Consider the following 19,697-nt stretch of genomic DNA (forward strand, 5'->3'; position numbering starts at 1 on the left):
CAACTCCCAGAGTTCACTCAGACCCATGTCCATCGAGTCAGTGATGCCATCCAGCCATCTCATCCTCGGTTGTCCCCTTCTCCTCCTGCCCCCAATCCCTCCCAGCATCAGAGTCTTTTCCAGTGAGTCAACTCTTCCCATGAGGTGGCCAAAGTACTGGAGTTTCAGCTTTAGCATCATTCCTTCCAAAGAAATCCCAGGGCTGATCTTCTTCAGAATGGACTGGTTGGATCTCCTTGCAGTCCAAGGGACTCTCAAGAGTCTTCTCCAACACCACGGTTCAAACGCATCAATTCTTCGGCGCTCAGCCTTCTTCACAGTCCAACTCTTGTATCCATACATGACCACAGGAAAAACCATAGCCTTGACTAGACGGACCTTAGTCAGCAAAGTAATGTCTCTGCTTTTCAATATGCTATCTAGGTTGGTCATAACTTTTCTTCCAAGGAGTAAGCGTCTTTTAATTTCACGGCTGCAGTCTACATGGCATTAAGTTTTTATCTAATACATACTTGTTAAAATAATATTTCAGTTAATGTGTATAATCCATATCTCTCATTTTAAAGTACATGCCCAAAGATTAAATGTCTGTAAAGGTTCGAGTAACTGGTTAATAGTAGAAGTAGGACTAAGAAACCCAGATCCCTTAACTCCAATGTTCTTTTTATGATACATTGCTCCCATACTAGAATATCTTTTCTTTATTCATATGTATAAAAATAATGACAGAAAGTAAAATGAATTATGCATAATATACACATAAATAGATATTATTTAAGTTAATGCTGTATAATTTGAGTGCTCTGTTTTGACTGTATATTTTAAACTGTTTAAGTCTGTTGTTATGTAAATCACAAACCTAAAAGATTTGTGATTAAGTCCTAAATGTTTTATATGTAAATATGTAAGTGAATGTCCTTTTTTTTCTAAGTACATACACTTACTTAACCATAAAACATTTAAGGGAACAGGCCAGCTCCTTCATTTACTGTAGTCCTTTTCCCTTTATGGTTCTAGGTTAGAGTCAAGCCTAGCAATGCACATGTATGAGGTTTGAAAGGTAGAAGAAATGATAGAAACCACTGTTGTCAAGCAGAGCTGCTGGCAGGCAGATGGCCAGGTGTGAAAGTTTTAGTGGCTCCTGGATTAAGCTTCTGTTAGTTGACCACCCTAATGTGGTAATCAGCTGAGATAATTGGTGGCAAATTCCCGAAGACTTTTGGAATTCACTGAAGTTTCCTAAGGGCCATTTTGAAAACCCTGTCCTTGGTTCTCCAGGCTGAGAACAACATTAAAGTCTCTGACCTTCATTACTTAGCAGGGTCAGCAATTGTATAGTTTTGATTTCTATATTGAAACCCTGACTCTCTGGAAAACCTAGAGTGCCTTTTGTTTTTATTAACAGACTCTAACTGATACATTGACAGACTGCATTCCTGATATGGGGGATTGGTGATAGAAAAGAGATTTTTTAGAGGAGAATGATATTTTATTGCATTGGATCATTACTTTCTCTGCTCTTTCTTTTGGATCAAAAAATATTGTCTAATAAATTCTCAGCTGAGGTCTCTAGTCTTTGTCGTCTTTAACTTCAACTGACCCCACCCTTTCATGTGTCCTGGCAAAATCTCTGTAACAGTTATTCTAAACGTTTTCTGACATCTTCATGATTCCAGTTCCATTGCTTCTCGTGTCTTTGCCGTTATTTGAGTTTGTGCCAGAGAAGAGGACAGTATGAACATTTTGTTGACAAAGAGTTATTTGTGTGATTGCAAGGTCTACCAGCTTGAATGGCGTTAGAGGGGCAGGTTGAAAACTGAATGAAGAACTGTTTCTCTGAGGCTGTAAGGACATATTAGATACAGAAGACAGAAGTGTCAATGGAGCCAGGCTTAATTTAATGAAGATGGAGTGAACATAGCAAATCTTTCTGATTTCTTTTTGAAATGAATAAATTATCATAGTTGGTATTTATTTACATTGCTTATCTCAAGTTAGGGCAGTAAAGGGTTGGAAATATAATGATAAGATGAAGATTTAGATGAACCAGTACTAGCATGATCTAGGTAGATAATGAGTGAAAAATGACTTTTAAGAGTCAACTTTTTAGTAAAAAAATGTTGACTAAATTATTGACCAAACAACTAGAGAACAATCAGTTTAACTTCATCATGTTTTCAAGTAACTGTGAAATCAAAGTATCAGGAATAGAGAGAAAGGAAGGTGAAATTTTTCTAAGCTTCTGAATAACAATTGGGAGATAGTGTAAGGGTATTGCTGCTGCTGCTGCTGCTACGTCGTTTCAGTCATGTCTGACTCTGTGCGACCCCAGAGACGGCAGCCCACCAGGCTTCCCCGTCCCTGGGATTCTCCAGGCAAGGACAATGGAGTGGGTTGCCATTTCCTTCTGCAATGCATGAAAGTGAAAAGTGAAAGTGAAGTCGCTCAGTCGTGTCCGACTCCTAGTGACCCCATGGACTGTAGCCCACCAGGCTCCTCCGTCCATGGGATTTTCCAGGCAAGAGTACTGGAGTGGGTTGCCATTGCCTTCTCCGAATGGTATTGAGCCAAGCAAAAAAGTTAGAATAAAGGCTCTTTTGCAGCAGCAAGATGAAATGTTGATTATTTGATTTGGAGGCATATATATATTCCATACGAGGTATGCCATTGAAGAAGCATATTAAAAGTACCTTTTAAATTTCCCATTTGAACTGAATAAAATGAGTATCAGTAAAACTTTTGTTATGGCATGACTTCAAAATTAAAAAAAGAAGCAAAAGAACTATTTGAATTTATCCATCCAACCTTCCAGTGAATCAGTAAAATGTGAAATTGCTTAAATTCTGCTCTTTTTATCATTCTTTTTCTTTGGTTATTTAGGAAAAGAAGTCCATCAGTGCCCAGAGATCAGAATAGACGATACGACCAAAGGGAAGAAAGAGAAGAATATTCACAGTATGCTACTTCGGACAGCGCAATGCCTAGATCTCCATCAGATTATGCTGATAGGAGGTCTCAACGTGAACCTCAGTTTTATGAAGAGTCTGATCATATAAATTATAGGGACTCCAACAGGAGAAGTCATAGACATTCCAAAGAATATATTGTAGATGACGAGGATGTGGAGAGCAGAGATGAATATGAAAGACAGAGGAGAGAGGAGGAATACCAGGCGCGCTATCGAAGTGATCCGAATTTGGCCCGTTATCCAGTCAAGCCACAGCCCTATGAAGAACAAATGCGGATCCATGCTGAAGTGTCACGAGCCAGGCATGAGAGAAGGCACAGTGATGTTTCTTTGGCCAATGCTGAACTGGAAGACTCCAGGATTTCTATGCTAAGGATGGAACGACCATCAAGGCAAAGATCTATATCTGAACGTAGAGCTGCCATGGAAAATCAGCGATCTTATTCAGTGGAAAGAACTCGAGAGGCTCAGGGACCAAGTTCTTATCCACAAAGGACCACAAACCATAGTCCTCCTACCCCCCGGAGGAGTCCAATACCCATTGATAGACCAGACGTGAGACGTACTGACTCACTAAGGAAACAACACCACTTAGATCCTAGTTCTGCTGTAAGGAAAACGAAACGGGAAAAAATGGAAACAATGTTAAGGAATGATTCTCTCAGTTCTGACCAGTCAGAGTCAGTGAGACCTCCACCACCAAAGCCTCATAAATCAAAGAAAGGAGGTAAAATGCGCCAAGTTTCATTGAGCAGTTCAGAGGAGGAATTAGCTTCTACACCTGAATATACCAGTTGCGATGATGTTGAGATTGAAAGTGAGAGTGTAAGTGAAAAAGGTAAGCACTATATTCCAATCATACATTTGCATGTAATTAATAAGAGTTTTTCTTTTAAGCTGTATTTCTGAGTAGTCGTTTAATAGGTATTACAACCTTTGTTTTTAAGTTCTTTAATGGTGCTCATTATGGAAGAAAATTTGAAGTTATAAAAAGTGAATATCTTTATAATTAATTTTCATAGAAGAATACTCTATTGATTTTTTGAAATTAGTTTTTTTTTCTGAAAATGATCTTGCATCACTTTTTTTTTTTTTTTTAAATTTTATGTTTATTTATTTATTTTTTTTTTCTTACATGCGTTCCCAAACATGAACCCCCCTCCCACCTCCCTCCCCACAACATCTCTCTGGGTCATCCCCATGCACCTGCCCCAAGCAAGCTGCACCCTACGTCAGACATGGACTGGCGATTCAATTCTTACATGACAGTATACATGTTAGAATTCCCATTCTCCCAAATCGTCCCACCCTCTCCCTCTCCCTCTGAGTCCAAAAGTCCGTTATACACATCTGTGTCTTTTTTCCTGTCTTGCATACAGGGTCGTCATTGCCATCTTCCTAAATTCCATATATATGTGTTAGTATACTGTATTGGTGTTTTTCTTTCTGGCTTACTTCACTCTGTATAATTGGCTCCAGTTTCATCCATCTCATCAGAACTGATTCAAATGAATTCTTTTTAACGGCTGAGTAATACTCCATTGTGTATATGTACCACAGCTTTCTTATCCATTCATCTGCTGATGGACATCTAGGTTGTTTCCATGTCCTGGCTATTATAAACAGTGCTGGAGAGGGTGTGGAGAAAAGGGAACCCTCCTACACTGTTGGTGGGAATGCAAACTAGTACAGCCACTATGGAGAACAGTGTGGAGATTCCTTAAAAAATTGCAAATAGAACTACCTTATGACCCAGCAATCCCACTTCTGGGCATACACACGGAGGAAACCAGAATTGAAAGAGACACATGTACCCCAATGTTCATTGATCTTGCATCACTTGATGGCAAATTTTAAAATGCCTGTTAGCTATAGTTGTAAAAATAACGTCTTTTGTGTTTCCTTTTAAAAGGAACTGTATGTTTATTACAGAACATCTGAAAAATTCCTCAGTATAAAGAATTAAATACAAGCTATCCCTAGTCCTTTCTGCCAAATATAGCTATTGCTAACATTTTGTTGTATTCCCTCTTCCAGTTCATATATATTTTGCATATTTACAAAATTGGTATCATACTATATAATTTTGTATTCTGATTTTTTTCAATTGATATCATATCACTAGCTTTTCTCTAAGCCTTCAGATGTTCTTCAGAAATGTTTTAAATGACTGCATTAGTGTTCTATCATAAGGAAGTACCACAAACTAACTATCCGTTTACTTGGGGTCGTTGCAGTTGCTTCCAATTGCTAGTGTAAATGATATTTTAATGGCTATCTTTGTACATAATTTTTTTCCTGTTTTCTGAGTGTTTCACAGATACCTATTTGTGCTTTGAATCTTTTAAGCTTTTAATTCAGATTAGCAGCCTGCTCTCCAGAAAGATTATAACACTCCATTCTCCTGTCAGACGTGCTTGAGTTTTCAGTCTTAATGCTCCAAATTTTTGCCATTTGAATAGACCACTATCTTTTTGTCATTTTATTTTGGTTGTGAAGATGAATGTTTTGTGTGTTTATTGGTGTTTGCTATATTGTTCTATGAATTGTCTGTTCTTTCCTTTTATTTCTTCTGCCCAAGATCCTATTGCATGTTAATTGGTTTTGCTCTTATTGATTGATGAGATATTTTTAAATGGTTAGAATTTTACTCATTTAGCTGTCATATATTACAAATATATTTCCCATTTTGGTGTTGAAATAGTAATTTTCTTTGGTCATTTGGAAATACTGAATTTAGTTTAGCTAACTCTTTGCATATTTCATGATTTTTTTCCATCCTTTTATCCCTAGAAACTTGTTATTCATCACCAAATCAGTTAAATATTTAACTGTATACTCCTCATGTTTTTATTATTTCATTTTTTAAAAAATGTTGACTTTTCAATCTTTCTGAAATTTGTTTTAAATAAAGTGAAAGAAAGTGTTAGTTACTCAGTCGGGTCTGACTCTTTGTGATTCCATGGACTGTAGCCCACCAGCCTCCTCTGTCCGTGGAAATTTCCAGGCAAGAATACTGGAGTGGGTTGCCATGCCCTTCTGCGGGTCATCTTCCCGACCCTGCAATCGAACCCAGGTCTCCTGCTTTGCAGGCAGATTCTTTACCATCTGAGCCACTTAGATGGTAAAATAATTGCTTAAATTGCTTAACATAATTACTTAAAATAGTTACTTAGAAATATAAATGAAAAGTGGTTTCCAATCTGATCTGAAAACAGAAAATGTGATTTTAAAATATCTAATAAGAAATGTGAGAGGCCTACATGAAGGAAGCTATTCAACTTCACTGAGCACCATAAAGGAAGATGTGAGTAGAGATTCACTTTATGTTCCTTATTGGGAAGTCTAAACACTATGAAGATGCATGTTCTTTCCAAATGATTGTTGGGGGCAGTAACATTCCAGTCATAACCCAGTTGGTTGCTTGGAGTATCCTATTTCTAAAGTCAATCTGAAATTTGTAGACGAGGAAAAAAAAACAGCTCTTTTTGTTTCCATCTGTGTGTCTTAGTTTCTTGTGTAAATTAGGCTGATAAATTAATAAGAGAAAAACAAGTTTATTGATCATCATGTGCATTTTGCATACATATGCACACTCAGCTATAAGAAACTCAAAGAAATGTTTAGAATGTAGGTTCATATAGCATCTTAACAAAGAACAATACAGTTTTTAGAGAGATGACAGAAGAAAGGCAAGAGACTTCTTGAGTTCCTAGAGCTGCCAATTGTGGGAAGGTAAATTTGGAGCGGGAATCCAGTGGAAGATAAGGGCTAGCTATTAAACTTTGTTACACATATTCTTCTGGAGCCATCTCTGGGCTGATACAGAGTAATGAAATAATGTCCTTTCTGGTATAGAGGGCATAGGGGAACACCTTTACAAATTTATGTCCTGCTTTTAGGCCTATGTGCAGAGGACAGGGAGCTTTCCTTATATCTGCTTCTTCTCAGTTATCTTCAGCTCAAAATAATCCTTATGCCAGAGTTGGCAAGTGAATGTATGGCAAAAACCACCACAATATTTTAAAGTAATTAGCCTCCAATTAAAAAACAGAAAAAATGAACAGGAAACAAAACAAATGAGAGATGCAGAATGCATTACAAACTGAAGGGGAAGATATAAGTTATCTCTTAGGGAAAATGAATATACAGTGAAAAAACTCAAGTTAAGAGCCTTATTTCATAGAAGTTGCATTTAAGTGATAAGTGATAGGAAAATTATGTTTATTAAAATATGAAAGTCTATAAAGAGAAGTCGTAGATCTTAATTTTATCATAGATCATATAGAAAATTTATTTCCCAGAAAATATATTACTCCCTTAGGTATATCCAATTATCACTAGTTTGGTCACATTCCATATTTGCCTGAATGTATCATAATAGCTAAGAAAAATAAGTTTTGTTATCTATAGTAGTTTGGTTTAGATTCTGTTATTTATTTATATTATTTTTTGCTAACTCAGTGCCTTTACTTTTACCACATAAAGACGGAAAAAGCAAAACAAATGCACCAGTCCAATTCTTGAAAGCTTTTTATATGTAATACTCTTCTAAGGGCTTATGCTTTGTTTCAGGATTTTGGAGTATATACTTATAAATATCTCACATAAATATAAAGCTATGTATGAGTTAAACTAAAATCCTATGTAATACTGCTTAAGCATGAGAAGAAACTATACTCATTCATATCACTATTTTCTCCTAACTTGAAGTAGTAGAACACTTTTAGATAGTCTTTCTCATCTACCTAATAATTTGTTTCAGAGTATGATTTCTGCCAACATGTTCTTCCAGTGGGCAATCATAATTTAATTCAGCTTTGGATGAAGAAATTAAATAACCTTTTCCCATTTAACATTATCTCCAATATAAGGAGAAATTGTAGCTGTTGAGAAACTAGAATAATATGGGAAAGATTAAATTGTGTTGTATCTTGACTTTTCTTCATTAGCTTTTTTTATTATTTTTGGAAAAAGTGTCAATGAGGCTAGTAGCATTCCCATACCCAAATGTGACAACCCAAAGTATCTCCAGACATTGCCAGTTATTCCTTGTGGGATATTTGTGGGATATCCTCCATCCCTAGGCCTTCCTATTATTCTCCTTCCCTTCTTCCTTTCAGAATCCATTGAGAGAGTCATGACTGGTATTAAAAAAATTAAAAAAAAAAAAAAAAAAAAAGGGAAACCAGAATAGGACAGAGTAGAAAATATCAAAGTGAATTGCACAGAGTAAAGGTAATTGATCTGTAAAGTATTATTTTAGTGTTGCATGTGTTCTTTATGCTCACAGTGTAAAGTACATATTTTTACTGTGGATCATGGCCAAGAATGTTTCAAAGCTACTTCCTTTATTAGGATTTTGTGACTCACTTAATCATAGTATTTCCTGCCTCTTCCATCTCTTCTACCAGACCTACCTGGGAAAAGGTCTAAGAATAGTGTTCAGTGGCTAATTGATGTATTGTAGATGTAATACATTTTCTTATTTGAAATATTTTAATCTTAATATTCTAATGTAATATTAAAATGTTTAATAATAAAAGATGTTTATCAGTTTTCATAATCAGTAACCAGGCAAAAAATATAATTACAATTGCAAGCCATAATGGAAACATGATTAACCTAACAAAACAAAATAATTACATACAATTTGAGGGGTCAAGCAGAGTGCTGTGATAAGTGGAAGTGCATAGATGCACACGTTTTTATTTCCTCAGCCAGTCTATGTCTTTTGATTGGTGCATCTAATCTATTTGCATTTAAGGTAATTATCAATTTATGTTATCCTATTACTGTTTTCTTAATTGTTTTGGCTTTATTTTCTGTAGGTAGAGCTTTTCCTTCTCTTCTTTTCTGCCTAGAGAAGTTCCTTTAGCATTTATTGTAAAGCTGGTTTGATGATGCTGATTTCCTTCAGCTTTTGCTTGTCTGGAAAACTTTGATTTCACCGTCAAATCTGAAGGAGAGTCTTACTGGGTAGAGTATTCTTGGTTATAGGTTTTTCTGTTTCATCACTTTAAATATGTCATGCTAGTCCCTTCTGGCTTATAGAGTTTCTGTTGAGAAATCAGCTGATAGCCTGATGGGAGTTCCCATGTATGTTATTTGTCAGTTTTCCCTTGTTGCTTTTAATATTTTATCTTTGTCTTTAATTTTTATCAGTTTGATTACTGTGTGTCTTGGTATATTCCTCCTTGGGTTTATCCTGCCTGGGACTCTGTGCTTCTTGGACTTGGTTGATTATTTCCTTTCCTATTTTACTGAAGTTTTCAGCTAACTCTTCAAATATTTTCTCAGGTCCTTTCTCTCTCTCTTCTGCTTCTGGGACTCCTATAATTCAAAGATTCATGCGTTTAATGCTATTCCAGAGGTCTCTCAGGCTATCTCCATTTGTTTTCATTCTTTTTTCTATATTCTGTTCAGAGGCAGTGATTTCCACCATTCTGCCTCCCAGGTCATTTATCTGTGCTTCTCACTATGGATGCCTTCTAGTGTAGTATTCATCACTGTTTCTTCTTTAGTTCTTGTAGATCTTTGGTAAACATTTCTTGTATCTTCTCAGTCTTTGCCTCCATTCTTTTTCTGAGATCCTGAATCATGTTCACTATCATTATTCTCAATTCTTTTTCTGGAAAGTTGACTCAATTCAGTTTAGTCACTCAGTTGTGTCTGACTCTTTGCAACCCCATGGTCTGTAGCCTGCCAAGCTTTCCTGTCCATCACCAACTCCTGGAGCTTGCTCAAACTCATGTCCATTGAGTTGGTCATGCCATCCAATCATCTCATCCTCTGTTGCCTTCTCCTTCTGTTTTCAATCTTTCCCAGCATCAGGATTTTTTCTAATGAGTCAGTTCTTTGCATCAGGTGGCCAAAGTATTTGAGTTTCAGCTTCAGCATCAGTCTTTCCAGTGAATATCCAGGATTGATTTCTTTTAGGATGGACTGGTTGGATCTTCTTGCAGTCCAAGGGACTCTTCAGCGTCTTCTCCAATACCACAGTTCAAAAGCATCACTTCTTTGTGCTCAGCATTCTATATGGTCCAACTCTAACATTCATACATGACTACTGGAAAAACCATAGCCTTGACTATACAGACCTTGGTAGCTAAAGTAATGTCTTGGAAGGTTGCCTATCTCCACTTCGTTTAGTTGTTTTTCTGGGGTTTTATCTTGTCCCTTCATTTGGGTCATAACTTTCTGCTTTCATCCCAATTAATTTTCTGTAATGTGGTTTCATTTTAGTCGCTGTGAGATTGTGGTTCTTTTTGCTTCTTCTGTCTGCCCTCTGATGGAGTCTAAGAGGCTTGTGTAAGCTTCCTGAAGGGAGGGACTGGTGGTGGGGAAAACTGGGTTCTACTCTGGTGGGCAGGGCCTTGCTCAGTAAAGCTTTAATCTAATTACCTGCTGATGGGGGGAGTTGAGCTCCCTCCTTGGTAGTTTTATGTCCTGAGGCAAGCCAGCCCTGGGCTCTATGGTCAGATTAATGGCAATCTCCAAGGGTGTTTACATCACAGGGGACCTTTCTAGACAGTTGCCGGCAGTCCTCTCATCCCTGCAGTGAGCCCCTGCTGGCCCACGCCACCACAGGCGACCCTCCAACACTAGCAGGTAGTTTTGGTTCACTTTCCTGTGGAGTCACTGCTCTTTTCCTCTGAGACTTGGTGCACACAAGGTTTTGTTTGTGCCCTCGAAGTCTGGAGTCCCTGTTTCCCCCAGTCCTGTGGAAGTGTTATAATCAAATCCCACTGGGCTTCAAGGTCAGATTCCCTGGAGATTCCTAGTCCCTTTGTCAGGTCCCCACATGGGAAGCCTGAAGTGGTTTTCCAAACCTTCACAACAGTAGGAGAACTTCTTTGGTATTATTGTTCTCTAGTTAATGGGTCAGCCACTCGGCGGGTATGGGATTTGCTTTTTTTAAAGTTGCATGTTGTCAACCATTTGTCCAGTTGCAGAGATGTGCAGTTTGATCTTTTCTAAGATCAACTGTGGAGAGTTTAAGTTTTCCCTGTCTTCCAGGTCCTGATCTGATTGATTTTATTTGACTGTTGCAGGTCTCTTGTTTCTGTGTAAATTCTTGAGAGACTGGGGTAGTAAATGCAAGGAAAAATGCATACGGCAGTCTCCTGAGCTATAAATTGTGAAATATTTAATGTTGTTAGAATCTTTAAGGTGACACAACTGCTTCCTTTTATTTTTGGGAGAGAGTGTATGTAGATATAAAGGTGGGGTAATTTACAGAACAGACCAGAATAGAAGGAAGGGAAGACAGACTGCAAACCTCCAGATAGAAATATGTGTTTTAAAATATTAAAGGCAAACCTCCAAAGATACCAACTTTATGTATTTATATCTGAGCTTAGATGTCAGTATCCATAGTGAAATTTACCCCCCTGTATCATCTCAAGTTTCTTACAATTTTTAAGTAATTAATTTACTGTATGTCTTTATAAGGAAAAGAGACTATTGAAATGATAGGCAATATACATTAGAAATTTGAGGAAAATCTTGACTTATGGTATTTGAGACTAATTAAACATGAAGGGAATTGTTAAGTATGTGTACTAAATATTTCTTTTTAATAAATTCTAGTAATGTGGAGATTTAAAAATCTTCAGTTAGCTGTTTATTAGGAACACTTTCTCACAAGTAAAATTTTTTAGATTTATTACTTTGTTTTATATTCATTTCAATCTATTGGTAAAATAATTTTATGCTAAGTAATTATTCCAATTGTAACATGAGTTTTAGAGCTTCACTATGGAATTTAAAAACTCAATCACATCAAAAGTGAAAGTGAAGTCGCTCAGTCGTGTCCGACTCTTTGCGACCCCATGGATTGTAGCCTACCAGGCTCCTCTGTCCATGGGATTTTCCAGGCAATAGTGCTAGAGTGGATTGCCATTTCCTTCTCCAAGGGATCTTCCCGACCCGGGGATCAAACCCGGGTCTCCTCCATTGTAGACAGACACTTTACCGTCTGAGCCACCAGGGAGGCCACAGATATAGGTATATAATTATTCTGTTATATTGTGCAGCATTATACAATTGTTTCATTGTCTTTCCTAAAAGTATACTTTTTATGAGCTGATAAATCAAGTTGCAAATACATTTTATGAAGGTGATTTCAGACTTGAAATTATGTAACATAAATATAAGCTGTTTAAGAGGCTAAACTGACTCAAAGTTAATTTGTGAAGTGAATAGCCAGAAGGTAGATTTACAACTGGGATAAAGAAGAGTTTTTTGTTTTTTAATAAATTGCAACATGTAAAATGTTTAAGATAGTAATTCCTTCTAGTTGCAAAAATATTTTCTTGTTAATTATGGATAAAACAGTATATTAAACATTTGCCTGAAGAAAAAGGATTATGTTTAATGGAAAACTTAATATCCAAGAAATATATCAAGTATATATATTAAGGGAAAATTTTCTTCAAATTTCAGTTTGTGGGATATTTGAGAGGGTGTTTAGCTAGTTGAATGAAAAATTAACAGCAAATTAAATTATTGGCTAGTTGTTGAAATTAGTTTGGTAAATGGTAAAGGGTAACCTTTAATTTATAATGAAGTCTCTGTTAAATTGAACTAGAATATAGTAGATAGTGCCTAGATATTTCTATTTAGTATAGCTTTAAAATTTTAATGATGAAATTCATTCAATGGATAGAAAAATACAAAATTTTGGGAAAGATATTGCTCTTAACTGGTAACAGGATATCAGAGCAAATACCCTAATGGTGTTACAAATGCTGTACAAACCAGTTTTGCTTGACTTACAAAGCGTTGAAATAGCAGAAAAGTTGCATTAATTTCAATATTTTAAGAAGTATACAGTAGATTCATTCATTCATTCATTCTTTATACTATTAAACCAAAATATATTAAATAGCAATAATTTAGAGTATTAGAGTATGAAACATGAACTATGAAAGTGTTGTTTTATCACCCTAGAATTGCAGCTTTGTGGAACAGGAGTAAGAACTTGTGATCCAAATGACTGCACTTATGCTAACTGACTCATCTAAGAAAATTATACATTGGATTGGCTTTTGTTTTTGTTAGTGTGTGTTTGAAGCTGTCTGTTTTCCTTTGTAGGATTTATCTATAAGAAGGCCTTCTTGAGAAATTATTTGGGATATGGGTAGTTGTGTTTCAGAGCAAAAGGACAGCTCAAATTACTGCCATTCTTAACCCCATTCTTCCTTGTACTGACTCTGTCTCTTTTTGTAAAGCTTAGTGTGATTAAGATCTCTTTCAGGAGCAAATAAAGTGAGCCTGACACAATAAGCATGGAATCCCAGAGGACAAGACTGTTGTTTTCTTTCAGCAGAGGATCTAATGAAATATAAGGAAAAGTTTCATTACATAGGAATCTAAGATGCTCCTGATACTTATCTTTTGCTCAAATCTTGAAATATATATTTATCTTAATTAATTCATGGAATAGATTGTTGAATTAAATAGTAAGATCTATGAAAATTGTGAACTTTAATGAATGACCAAAATGATAAGAACAAGTTATGATATATAAGGTGATACGTATGTTATGATATGTAAGACGAAAAGCATCAAAAAAAAGAAAATAGAAAGAGAATAAAAGGCTGCTAAAACTCTAGGTTTAGAATAAATGAATATGAATGGAATATATTTCAGTCTCTTCAAACTAAATGCATTTTAGATATGATTATATTTTACAAAATAAACATATCCAGAAATATGTGTGCATGTGTGAATGTCCACACAGTGTTGAAAGAGTCAGCAGTTCAGTCGAGTTTCTTACAGATGATTGTAAAAGCCACTTTATTTCAGCATATCCTATACTATATATGTTGAGAGTTTTTTAAAGAAAAAGTTATTTCCCGTGGGACCATTTCACTTTGCTTTTTTATTAAGGATATCTAGGTTTTGACCTGAAATTTGTGCCTTGTATCCTATTCTTTGAGATACTGAAAGGGGTCTGACTCTCTAAATTTTACTGAGGAAATAGGAAATATGTTTCTAATTGTAAACTTTATGTATTTTCTCAAAGAAGTAATGTTATTCAGAGAAGGAAATGGCACCCCACTCCAGTACTCTTGTCTGGAAAATCCCATAGAATGAGAAGCCTGGTTGCTGCAGTCTATGGGGTCGCTGAGGGTCGGACATGACTGAGCGACTTCACTTTCACTTTTCACTTTCATGCATTGGAGAAGGACATGGCAACTCACTCCAGTGTTCTTGCCTGGAGAATCCCAGGGACAGGGGAGCCTGGTGGGCTGTGGTCTATGGGGTCATACAGAATCGGACACTACTGAAGTGCCTTAGCAGCAGCAGTAATGTTATTCAGTTCAGTTCAGTCACTCAGTCATGACTGACTCTTTGCAACCCCGTGAACTGCAGCACGCCAGGCCTCGCTGTCTATCACCAACTCCTGGAGTTTACCCAAATTCATGTCCATTGAGTTGGTGATGCCATCCAATCATCTCATCCTCTGTCATCCCCTTATTCTCCTGCGCTCAATCTTTCCCAGCATCAGGGTCTTTTCCAATGAGTCAATTCTTCACATCCGGTGGCCAAAGTATTGGAGTTTCAGCTTCAGCATTGGTCCTTCCAATGAACACCCAGGACTGATCTCCTTTAGGATGAACTGGTTGGATCTTCTTGCAGTCCAAGGGACTCTCCAGAGTCTTCTCCAAAACCACAGTTCCAAAAGCATCAATTCTTTGGCTCTCAGCTTTCTTTATAGTCCAACTCTCACATCCATACATGACTACTGGAAAAACCATAGCCTTAACTAGATGGATCTTTGTTGACAAACTAATGTCTCTGCTTTTGAATATGCTGTCTAGGTTGGTCACAACTTTCCTTCCAAGGAGTAAGCATCTTTTAATTTCATGGCTGTAGTCACTATCTGCAGTGATTTTGGAGCCCCCCCAAAAAGGTCTGACACTGTTTCCCCTGTTTCCCCACCTATTTGCCATGAAGTGATGGGACCAGATGCCATGATCTTCGTTTTCTGAATGTTGAGCTTTAAGCCAACTTTTTCACTCTCCTCTTTCACTTTCATCAAGAGGCTCTAGTTCCTCTTCACTTTCTGCCATAAGGATGGTGTCATCTGCATATCTGAGGTTTTTATATTTCTCCTGGCAATCATGATTCCAGCCTGTGCTTCCTCCAGCCCAGCATTTCTCATGATGTACTCTGCATATAAGTTAAATAAGCAGGGTGACAATATACAGCCTTGACGTACTCCTTTTCCTATTTGGAACCAGTCTGTTGTTCCATGCCCAGTCTAACTTTTACTTCCTGACCTGCATACAGGTTTTCAAGAGACAGGTCAGATGGTCTGGTATTCCCATCTCTTTCAGAATTTTCCACAGTTTATTGTGATCCACACAGTGAAAGGCTTTGGCATAGTCAATAAAGCAGAAATAGATGTTTTACTGGAACTCTCTTGCTTTTTCCATGATCCAGCGGATGTTGGCAATTTGATCTCTGGTTCCTCTGCCTTTCCTAAAACCAGCTTGAACATCAGGAAGTTCACGGTTCACGTATTGCTGATGCCTGGCTTGGAGAATTTTGAGCATTACTTTACTAGTGTGTGGGATGAGTGCAATTGTGCAGTAGTTTGAGCATTCTTTGGCATTGCCTTTCTTTGGGATTGGAATGAAAATTGGCCTTTTCCAGTCCTGTGGCCACTGCTGAGTTTTCCAAATTTGCTGACCCACTGAGTGCAGCACTTTCACAGCATTATCTTTTAGAATTTGAAATAGCTCCACTGGAATTCCATCACCTCTACTAGCTTTATTCGTAGTGATGATTTCTAAGGCCCACTTGACTTCACATTCCAGGATGTCTGGCTCTAGGTGAGTGATCACACCATCATGATTATCTGGGTTGTGAATATCGTTTTTGTACAGTGCTTCTGTGTATGGCAATAAATTTTTATCTTTTTATTTGTTTGATTCAGCAAATTTAAGGAACCAGTTCCAGCCGCTAAGCTAGGTACTTGGATCCTGTGGCATAAAAAGCATATGACTATTTTGCTTTTGTTTTAATCTGGGAAATTTTTAAAATTTCACCTTTATTTTTTTCAGAATAATTTCTTTGGATATAGAATTCCTGGTTGACAAAATCTCTCCCCCTTTTTCAGTGCTTTGTATGTCACTGAATTTTTTTCTGGTGATAAGAGTCTTACCTTCTTTTTGGTCACTCCTGTGTCTGCATAGTCTAACTGTCAGCTAGAGATTTGAACAGAAATTTTGCTCAATGTAGTCAGGCTTTCACTCTCTGCTGATCAATCTGTGTGTGTGTGGGGGGGGGGGGGCACATATTCAGAGTTCAGCCAGTTTTCAAGTCACTTGCTTGGATTTTACTTTCTACTAAAATCTCTCCAGATCTACCCAGAACTTGGTGTAATTTCCTTATCAGTGTGATATGTATGGATTTTATCAAGCTTTTTTCTGTGATTGTCTTATTTCCCGGGTCTCCCTATCTGCCATTCACCTTATATACGACTGCAGTCTTAATCTAGTAAAGGTTCTGGTTGTTGTTTTATTGGGTTTACTTCTTTTAGCAGACAGAGCCACAACTTTTTACCCCACCCCAAATCAAGCTGCAAAGCTGCTGGTAACAAAGCTGCTAATTTTCCCAGCCAGACTTACACTGCAAAAGCTATTCATCCTTTTTGTGTATGCATGCTCTTTTGGGTTCGACTTTGAGACTCCATGGACTGTAGCCTTCCAGAGTCCTCTGTCCATGGGATTCTCCAGATAAAAATACTGAAGTGGGTTGCCATTTCTTCCTCCAATGGATCTTCCTGACCCAGAAGTCGTAACACTGTCTCTTGCATCTCCTGCATTGACCGGCGGATTCTTTACAACTAGACCACCTGGGCAAATACACTATACCAGAAGGGGGCTGTGGGGGCAACCCCAGGCGAGAAGGTAATGGGCTTCTGTTATTATCTGAAACTGTATCATTTTTTTCAGTTTTTTAATGAGCCTTTGATTTCCATAGCCATGCATTTGTTGTTTTTGACAATTTCATCCTGGCTTCTACTTGAATTTTTGTGAGGGAACTAGTTGACACTTCAAGCCACTAAGCCAGAAGTTCCCCCCGTTATCATGATTTTGTGAATCTGGAATTCAGGCAGGGTTCAGCTGCATAATTTTATTCTTCATAGAGTGCTATGTGGAATAAAGTAAAAAAAGCTGTAATAATTTTTTGTATGGCAACAGATGGTATCTAGACTTACAGTGTTGATCATTTTGTAATGTATAAAAATATTGAATCCCTGAGTTGTACACCTAAAATTCATACAGTATAGCAAGTCAATTATAGTTCAATAAAATACAAAATGAAATAAGATAGGAACTTAATGTGTTAAAAAATAAAGGTGACTCATCTTGCATCCTTATTTTTTATTTAATCTTTACCAGTTAGGGAGGATATTTTCAGAGACTTCCAGTTGGCCTATAATGACAGTCCTTAATCCCACAGGCCAAGGAATCTTAGTTCTTCCAAATGCCAGATCTGTCTATTGGAGGACTGCTATAGTGACCACTGTTGTTGTTTGGTTGTTAAGTCGTGTCCGACTCATTGCAACCCCACGGGCTGTAGCCCACCAGGTTCCTCTGTCCGTGGGATTTCCCAGGCAAGAATACTGCAGTGGTTACCATCTCCTGCTTCAAGGGATCTTCCCAACACACAGATCGAACCCTTGTCTCCTGCACTGGCAGCCGGTAGCTCTGTTAGAACTTGACAAATTAGTAACAATACCTGTGAGGCAATAAGGGCAGGAAGATAATGGAAGAGAAATTAAACTCTGAGCAGATAAACCTCCAAACCCACTGGAGTTTGAAACGGCTATAGATCTGTAAGGATGACCTAGTTGAGGCAGGAGCCAGGAGGGCTCCACATAGCTGCTCCCTGGGGAGGGAACATGACTTCTTACATAAAGGACTCTGCCATGAGCACTGAATATGCAACACTTGAGGCAGTTTGAGGAATGAGTGCAGTTCTGAGGGGTTCATATAGATAATATTCAAAAACATTCAATAAGATTTTGTTCTGAGTATTGTCCCCTTGTTTTTATGAGAGAGATATAACAATTTTAAGCATCCTGTGCTTAAATAACCTCTGGAAACTGAGGGAAACTTTTCTAGAAGCCTTGTCTGTATACTTCATATGGTTTTTTTTGCCATAATTGTTACTCACGCAGTTCCCAGTTAATCATTGACAGTAGCGTTGAAATTATCAAGATTGGCTTAAAGTTCACAGTTCTAAGGGGACAGAAAGTGATTGTTGGAGAGAGGGCCAATTATGCCTGCCAAAAGTATTTATTGTAAGGGTTATACTAGTGCAAAACTGGGGGGAAAAAAGCCAGCTGTCCAGAAATAAAGTGCTGGAGTTGCTTGGTACCAACTTGTGAGAGCCAATTGTTAGCATCTCATCCCACATGGTATTGGTAGGTCAAAACTGGCTTAAGTATTTGCCTCATGGAAATAGACAGATGTTACAAAAGAAGTCTTGTTTTCACCCTGGGAAGCAGGTTGTTAAATTTAATTACCATATGACTGAAATCTATTTGAAATTTGGATAATTTTGGAGATTGTGGTAACAAAACTATCCAGGCAATAATGTAAACTTCTGTAAACAGAAGCTGAATTGAAAGTTATGTCTGCTATGTTAAAATGACATATGCATGTGGAACTAGAAAGAAGTAAGGGTAAATTAAAAGTTTAGGGGAATAGTTTGTAAAAAAAATTTGATGTAGAATTTTAATAATAATAATGGTTAAAATCTGATTCAAATATCTGCAAATATATACAGTAATAATGCTTTTTAGGTATGCTTAATAAAAATTTTTCCTTTTCTGCTCAATTATTAAAAACTGAAATGAATGTATTTGTGATGTTGATATTACCAAACTGCTATATTGGAATACACTCATTAGTAGTGAAAATGTATCCCATTCTTAAATAAGACAACTTTGATTTTGAATTACAGGCCAGGCAAATATATTCAAACATAGGTAGCATGTTCTGACCATTGTTAATTTCTGTGTCATGATTGAGAAGGTTGACATTCACTTTGACAGATTTGTTTTAATGAAGTAGTAAACAAAAACTAAATGTGTGGTAAATTGTTGTTTTTGTTGTTCATTCGCTGAAGTCGTGTCCAACTCTTTGCGACCCCATGATCTCCTTGCTGTCCAAGGGACTCTTCGTATGAAATACACTTCAATATGAAAAAAATGTATTTCATGCCTGTTGTGTGCCTGTTGCTGTGCTAAGTGCTATGTGTAAGATAATACAGTATGACCTCTGCTCAAGAGATAAGCATGTAAGCAAATGAGGAATATGGTATGATATATATGAAATAATTCAATATGAGATATTGATATAATTTAGAGAAGGAAGAGATAATTCTAACTTGACTTATTAGGAAGGACTTTACAAAAGAGTTTCTATGTACATTGAGTTTTGAAAGTTGAATAGAATTTTCCAGCAGAACAAAGAAGGTATTGGATGGGGACAGGTTGTCATTCTATACATTCAACTTCACCCATTATGTCAGTAAAAACAGTTTTTATGGAGTACTTACTATTTGCTAGACATTACTTGACACTGGAGGGGGGCAAAGATGAGAAAAGCCATTTCCTTTCCTTAAGAAATTCATAAGGCTTTGAAGAGCTAGTGTGGGTGATGGATTTATTAATTATCCTTTTTTTTTTTTTTTAAAT

At 37.1% G+C, this 19,697-nt stretch overlaps 1 protein-coding gene across 1 annotated transcript in view; it reads left to right on the plus strand.

Moving 5' to 3' along the window:
* The window catches only part of RIMS2 (regulating synaptic membrane exocytosis 2), a 601,915-nt gene that overhangs the window by 268,508 nt on the left and 313,710 nt on the right, over positions 1–19,697 (plus strand). The window contains exon 4 of the mRNA XM_018058085.1: positions 2,881–3,806. Within this exon, the coding sequence (XP_017913574.1) occupies positions 2,881–3,806 (926 nt within the window). The remainder of the gene's footprint in view (positions 1–2,880; positions 3,807–19,697) is intronic.

Source organism: Capra hircus, chromosome 14 (genome assembly GCF_001704415.2).
Source record: "Capra hircus breed San Clemente chromosome 14, ASM170441v1, whole genome shotgun sequence".
NCBI lineage: Eukaryota > Metazoa > Chordata > Mammalia > Artiodactyla > Bovidae > Capra > Capra hircus.